A 7,500-nucleotide genomic window follows, 5' to 3' on the forward strand; every position below is an offset into this window, starting at 1 on the left:
AGCGAACACACACACAAGACAAAAGATCCCCCGTGTAGCCTTTAAACAGTCAGGGCAAGTGCTGTTAGTGAACACACACAAGACAAAGATCCCCCGTGTAGCCTTTAGACAGTCAGGGCAAGTGCTGTTAGCGAACACACACACAAGACAAAGATCTCCCGTGTAGCCTTTAGACAGCCAGGGCAAGTGCTGTTAGCGCACACACACAAGACAAAGATCCCCCGTGTAGCCTTTAAACAGTCAGGGCAAGTGCTGTTAGCGAACACACACACAAGACAAAGATCCCCCGTGTAGCCTTTAGACAGTTAGGGCAAGTGCTGTTAGCGAACACACACACACAAGACAAAGATCCCCCGTGTAGCCTTTAAACAGTCAGGGCAAGTGCTGTTAGCGAACACACACACACACAAGACAAAGATCCCCCGTGTAGCCTTTAGACAGCCAGGGCAAGTGCTGTTAGCGAACACACACACACACAAGACAAAGATCCCCCGTGTAGCCTTTAGGGGATGGAGGGAGGGAGAGGCAAGGGAGGGAGGAGGGAGGGAGGGGAGGGGGAAGGGAGGGAGGGGAGAGGGAGGGGAGAGGGGGGGGGAGGGAGGGGAGAGGGGGGAGGGAGGGAGGGAAGGGAGAGAGGGGGAGGGAGAGAGGGGGAGGGAGGGGGGAGGGGAGGGAGGGGGGAGGGAGGGGAGGGAGGGGGGAGGGGAGGGGAGAGGAAGGGAGGGGGAAGGGAAGGGAGGGGGGGAGGGGGAAGGGAGGGAGGGGAGGGGGAAGGGAGGAGGGGAGGGGAGAGGGAGGGGAGAGGGGAGGGAGGGGAGGGAGGGAGGGGAGAGGGAGGGAGAGGGATGGGAGGGGGAGAGGGGAGGGAGGGGGGAGAGGGAGGGGAGAGGGAGGGGAGGGGGAGAGGGGAGGGAGGGGAGAGGGAGGGGAGAGGGAGGGGAGGGGAGAGGGGAGGGAGGGGGGAGAGGGAGGGGAGAGGGAGGGGAGGGGAGAGGGGAGGGAGGGGGGAGAGGGAGGGGGAGAGGGGAGGGAGAGGGAGGGGAGAGGGAGGGGAGGGGAGGAGGGGAGAGGGAGGGGTCACCCCACCAAGGCTCTCTACGAAGTTGTCCAGGGCGTAGTAGGCCCGGGTGACAGCCTGCCGTCGCCTTGCGCGCCACGCCAGGGCCCCGCTGCCCTCCACCGTGGCCAAGCTGGGCCATGAGGAGCGGCATCACCTCGGAGCTGTAGGCACTCACCTCCGGCTGGCACACGCACGGGGCAAGGTGAGCGGGTGTAGAGTGTAGTGTAGAGTGTAGTGTAGAGTAGTGTAGTGTATAGTAGTGTATAGTAGTGTAGTGTATAGTGTATAGTAGTGTAGTGTATAGTGTAGTGTATAGTAGTGTAGTGTATAGTGTATAGTAGTGTAGTGTATAGTGTAGTGTATAGTGTATAGTAGTGTAGTGTATAGTGTAGTGTATAGTAGTGTAGTGTAGTGTGTAGTGTATAGTAGTGTAGTGTATAGTGTATAGTAGTGTAGTGTATAGTGTAGTGTATAGTAGTGTAGTGTATAGTGTAGTGTATAGTAGTGTAGTGTATAGTGTATAGTAGTGTAGTGTATAGTATAGTGTATAGTAGTGTATAGTCTATAGTGTAGTGTATAGTGTATAGTAGTATAGTGTATAGTGTAGTGTATAGTGTATAGTAGTGTATAGTAGTGTATAGTGTATAGTAGTGTAGTGTCTAGTAGTGTAGTGTATAGTAGTGTATAGTGTAGTGTATAGTGTAGTGTGTATAGTAGTGTAGTGTATAGTGTAGTGTATAGTAGTGTAGTGTATAGTAGTGTAGTGTATAGTAGTGTGGTGTATAGTAGTGTATAGTGTATAGTAGTGTAGTGTATAGTAGTGTAGTGTATAGTAGTGTAGTGTATAGTAGTGTAGTGTATAGTAGTGTGGTGTATAGTAGTGTGGTGTATAGTAGTGTATAGTGTATAGTAGTGTAGTGTATAGTAGTGTAGTGTAGAGTAGTGGTAGAGTAGTGTAGTGTATAGTAGTGTAGTGTATAGTAGTGTATAGTGTAGTGTATAGTAGTGTATAGTGTAGTGTATAGTGTAGTGTATAGTGTATAGTAGTGTAGTGTATAGTGTATAGTAGTGTAGTGTATAGTGTATAGTAGTGTAGTGTATAGTGTAGTGTATAGTAGTGTATAGTGTATAGTAGTGTAGTGTATAGTGTAGTGTATAGTAGTGTAGTGTATAGTGTATAGTAGTGTAGTGTATAGTGTAGTGTATAGTGTATAGTAGTGTAGTGTAGTAGTGTAGTGTATAGTAGTGTAGTGTATAGTAGTGTAGTGTATAGTGTATAGTAGTGTAGTGTATAGTGTGTGTATAGTAGTGTAGTGTATAGTGTATAGTAGTGTAGTGTATAGTGTATAGTAGTGTGTGTATAGTGTAGTGTATAGTAGTGTAGTGTATAGTGTATAGTAGTGTAGTGTATAGTGTATAGTAGTGTAGTATATAGTGTATAGTAGTGTAGTGTATAGTAGTGTAGTGTATAGTGTAGTGTATAGTGTATAGTAGTGTAGTGTATAGTGTATAGTAGTGTAGTATATAGTGTATAGTAGTGTAGTGTATAGTAGTGTAGTGTATAGTAGTGTGGTGTATAATGTAGTGTATAGTGTAGTGTATAGTGTAGTGTATATGTAGTGTATAGTAGTGTATAGTGTATAGTAGTGTAGTGTATAGTAGTGTATAGTGTAGTGTAGTGCCTCCATAGAGCCCAATGCGTTCGCTCACTGAACTGAACATTAAAAATCGACGCGTCTATTCACCCCCGCGCCGCTAACCCCGCTCGTCCGTAAAAAAACCGCCGGGGGGCCTCCTCGCGTGCGGATGCCCACCGCTCAAAACAGGAAAAGACGTCGGTCCAAACGACGCCTCTTTCAGCCTCGATTCGAGGCTTTTCGTGACTGCCGGGGCCCCGCACGGCGGAGTCACGTGCGGGGCGGAAAACAGAGGGCTCGGGATTGCCGCCGGAACGACGCGGGCATTCCCCCGCGCAAGCGCCTGCCTGACCAATTGAACCACGGACGGGCGTGTCCTCCTCGACGGGCGTGTCCTCCTCGACGGGCGTGCCCTCCTCGAAGCAACCTCCACACTCCGTTAAGTCGAGCGTGTTCACCTTACCCCAACCCCGCCCCGTCCGATGACATCACGGCACGCTAAAACCATCGTCGGAGTCATCATCGGAGTCGTCGGAGTTGTCGTCGGAGTCGTCGTCGGAGTCATCGTCGTCGGAGTCATCGTCGGAGTCATCGTCGGAGTCATCGTCGTCGGAAGCAGGCCAGGATCAACGTTCATCGTGTGACTCCGTCCCCCGCAGCAAGAGGGCACAGCAGCAGAGGCCGCAAGGAGGAAGAGGCGACCCACCCACCCACCCACCCCTCCCCCTCCCTCCCACCCACCCCTCCCCCTCCCACCCACCCACCCCTCCCCCCCACCCACCCACCCACCCCCTCCCCCTCCCACCCACCCACCCACCCCTCCCACCCACCCCTGCCTCCCTCCCTCACCTGCAGGTGCTCAGAGAACTGTCCGAGCGCGAAGAGAGCCGCGTTCTGCACGATGTGGCTCGGGTCGCTCATCCCACGGCAAACGCAGCGCAGCATGGGCTCCAGGCACCTGGGAGACACGTGGCAGGGGGTGGGGGAGGAATACTGGGAGACACTGGGAGACACTGGGAGACACTGGGAGACACGTGGCAGGGGGTGGGAATACTGGGAGAGACTGGGAGACACTGGGAGACACTGGGAGACACTGGGAGACACTGGGAGACACTGGGAGACACTGGGAGACACTGGGAGACACTGGGAGACACTTGGGAGACACTGGGAGACACTGGGAGACACGTGGCAGGGGGTGGGAATACTGGGAGACACTGGGAGACACTGGGAGACACGTGGCAGGGGTGGGAATACTGGGAGACACTGGGAGACACTGGGGAGACACGTGGCAGGGGGTGGGAATACTGGGAGACACTGGGAGACACTGGGAGACACGTGGCTGGGGGTGGGGAGGAATACTGGGAGACACTGGGAGACACTGGGAGACACGTGGCAGGGGGTGGGGAGGAATACTGGGAGACACTGGGAGACACTGGGAGACACTGGGAGACACTGGGAGACACTGGGAGACACTGGGAGACACTGGGAGACACAGGGAGACACTGGGAGACACGAGGCAGGGAGACACTGGGAGACACGGGGAGACACTGGGAGACACAGGGAGATACTGGGAGGACACTGGGAGACACAGGGAGATACTGGGAGACACTGGAGACACTGGGAGACACGAGGCAGGGTGAGACACTGGGAGACACTGGGAGACACTGGGAGACACTGGGAGACACTGGGAGACACAGGGAGACACTGGGAGACAAGAGGCAGGGAGACACTGGGAGACACTGGGAGACACTGGGAGACACGAGGCAGGGAGACACTGGGAGACACTGGGAGACACTGGGAGACACGAGGCAGGGTGAGACACTGGGAGACACTGGGAGACACTGGGAGACACTGGGAGACACTGGAGACACTGGGAGACACGAGGCAGGGGGACACTGGGAGACACTGGGAGACACTGGGAGACACGAGGGCAGGGTGAGACACTGGGAGACAATGGGAGACACTGGGAGACACGAGGCAGGGTGAGACACTGGGAGACACTGGGAGACACTGGGAGACACTTGGAGACACTGGGAGACACTGGGAGACACGAGGCAGGGGGACACTGGGAGACACTGGGAGACACTGGGAGACACTGGGAGACACGAGGCAGGGTGAGACACTGGGAGACACTGGGAGACACTGGGAGACACTGGGAGACAAGAGGCAGGGAGACACTGGGAGACACTGGGAGACACTGGGAGACACTGGGAGACACTGGGAGACACAGGGAGACACTGGGAGACACTGGGAGACACTGGGAGACACAGGGAGACACTGGGAGACACAGGGAGACACTGGGAGACACAGGGGAGACAAGAGGCAGAGAGACACTGGGAGACACTGGGAGACACTGGGAGACACTGGGAGACACTGGGAGACAAGAGGCAGGGAGACACTGGGAGACACTGGGAGACACGAGGCAGGGAGACACTGGGAGACACTGGGAGACACGAGGCAGGGTGAGACACTGGGAGACACTGGGAGACACTGGGAGACACTGGGAGACACAGGGAGATACTGGGAGACACTGGGAGACACAGGGAGATACTGGGAGACACTGGAAGACACTGGGAGACACGAGGCAGGGTGAGACACTCGGAGACACTGGGGAGACACTGGGAGACACGAGGCAGGGTGAGACACTCGGAGACACTGGGAGACACTGGGAGACACAGGGAGATACTGGGAGACACTGGGAGACACTGGGAGACACAGGGAGACACTGGGAGACAAGAGGCAGGGAGACACTGGGGGACACTGGGAGACACTGGGAGACACGAGGCAGGGAGACACTGGGAGACACTGGGAGACACTGGGAGACACGAGGCAGGGTGAGACACTGGGAGACACTGGGAGACACTGGGAGACACTGGGAGACACTGGGAGACACAGGGAGATACTGGGAGACACTGGGAGACACTGGGAGACACTGGGAGACACTGGGAGACACTGGGAGACACTGGGAGACACTGGGAGACACTGGGAGACACAGGGAGACACTGGGAGACACGAGGCAGGGGGGAGACACTGGGAGACACTGGGAGACACTGGGAGACACAGGGAGATACTGGGAGACACTGGGAGACACAGGGAGACACTGGGAGACACGAGGCAGGGGGGAGACACTGGGAGACACGAGGCAGGGAGACACTGGGAGACACTGGGAGACACTTGGAGACACTGGGAGACACTGGGAGACACGGAGACACTGGGAGACACAAGGCAGGGAGACACTGGGAGACACTGGGAGACACTGGGAGACACTGGGAGACACTGGGAGACACAGGGAGACACAGGGAGACACTGGGAGACACTTGGAGACACTGGGAGACACTGGGAGACACTGGGAGACACTGGGAGACACAGGGAGACACTGGGAGACACAGGAAGACACGAGGCAGGGCCACACGGTCCCCACTTGTTGCGGATGTGATCGGCACAGCCCTCGGCCAGCACGGCAAGGCACATGAGGCCCGCCTTGCGGCGGTACGGGTCTCGCTGAGCAGCGCCGGCTCCATCAGCGGCGTCTTCACGCAGACACACGCAGACACACGCACGCAGACACACGCAGACGCACGCAGACACACGCAGACGCACGCAGACACACGCAGACACACGCAGACACACGCACGCAGACGCACGCAGACGCACGCAGACACGTGCAGACACACGCAGACGCACGCAGACACACGCAGACACACGCAGACACACGCAGACACATGCAGACACACGCAGACACACGCAGACACATGCAGACGCACGCAGACACACACAGACACACGCAGACACACACACGCAGACACACGCAGACGCACGCACACACACGCAGACGCACGCACGCAGACACACGCAGACACACGCAGACGCACGCACGCAGACGCACGCAGACACACACACGCAGACGCACGCAGACACACGCAGACGGACTCGCACGCAGACGCACGCACGCACACACACGCAGAATCACACAAGCAGATGCACGCAGACACACGCAGACACACGCAGACGCACACACGCAGACGCACACACACACACGCAGACGCACGCAGACACACGCACGCAGACACACACACACACGAACGCACGCAGACGCACACGCAGCCGCACACACACGCACGTAGAAGCACACACGCAGACGCACACACACACACGAACGCACGCAGACGACGGAGAGACATACGCAGTGAGACGATGCAGAGAGATGCAGAGAGACACAGAGAGAGACACGGGGTAAGGGCTCAGTGCTGGTGCTGGAGGCAAGGGTCAGTGGTAGGGGCTCAGGGTTGGTGTTGGAGGCGAGGGTTAGTGGTAGGGGCTCAGGGTTAGTGTTGGAGGCGAGGGTTAGTGGTAGGGGCTCAGTGCTGGAGGCGAGGGTTAGTGGTAGGGGCTCAGTGCTGGTGCTGCAGGCGAGGGTGAGTGGTAGGGGCTCAGTGCTGGTGCTGCAGGCTAGGGTTAGTGGCAGGGGCTCAGGGTTGGTGCTGGAGGCGAGGGTTAGTGGTAGGGGCTCAGTGCTGGTGCTGGAGGCTAGGGTTAGTGGTAGGGGCTCAGGGTTGGTGCTGGAGGCGAGGGTTAGTGGTAGGGGCTCAGGGTTGGTGCTGGAGGTGAGGGTTAGTGGTAGGGGCTCAGGGTTGGTGCTGCAGGCGAGGGTTAGTGGTAGGGGCTCAGTGCTGGAGGCGAGGGTTAGTGGTAGGGGCTCATTGCTGGCGCTGCAGGCGAGGGTTAGTGGTAGGGGCTCAGTGCTGGAGGCTAGGGTTAGTGGTAGGGGCTCAGGGTTGGTGCTGGAGGCGAGGGTTAGTGGTA

At 56.8% G+C, this 7,500-nt stretch overlaps 1 protein-coding gene across 1 annotated transcript in view; it reads right to left on the minus strand.

Moving 5' to 3' along the window:
* Positions 1–1,075: 1,075 nt before the first annotated feature.
* Positions 1,076–7,500, minus strand: part of LOC116938455 (importin-4-like) — a 28,260-nt gene continuing 21,835 nt past the window's right edge. Inside the window, exons 12-14 of the mRNA XM_076063873.1 lie at positions 6,119–6,227; positions 3,547–3,655; positions 1,076–1,241 (exon numbers count right to left, since the gene is read on the minus strand). Of these exons, the coding sequence (XP_075919988.1) occupies positions 3,615–3,655; positions 6,119–6,227 (150 nt within the window). The 3' untranslated portion in view covers positions 1,076–1,241; positions 3,547–3,614. The remainder of the gene's footprint in view (positions 1,242–3,546; positions 3,656–6,118; positions 6,228–7,500) is intronic.

This window comes from Petromyzon marinus, unplaced genomic scaffold (genome assembly GCF_048934315.1).
Source record: "Petromyzon marinus isolate PM22_M1 ecotype Great Lakes invasive population unplaced genomic scaffold, UKy_Petmar_22M1.pri1.0 PM_Scaffold_222, whole genome shotgun sequence".
Taxonomy (NCBI): Eukaryota; Metazoa; Chordata; class Hyperoartia; order Petromyzontiformes; family Petromyzontidae; genus Petromyzon; species Petromyzon marinus.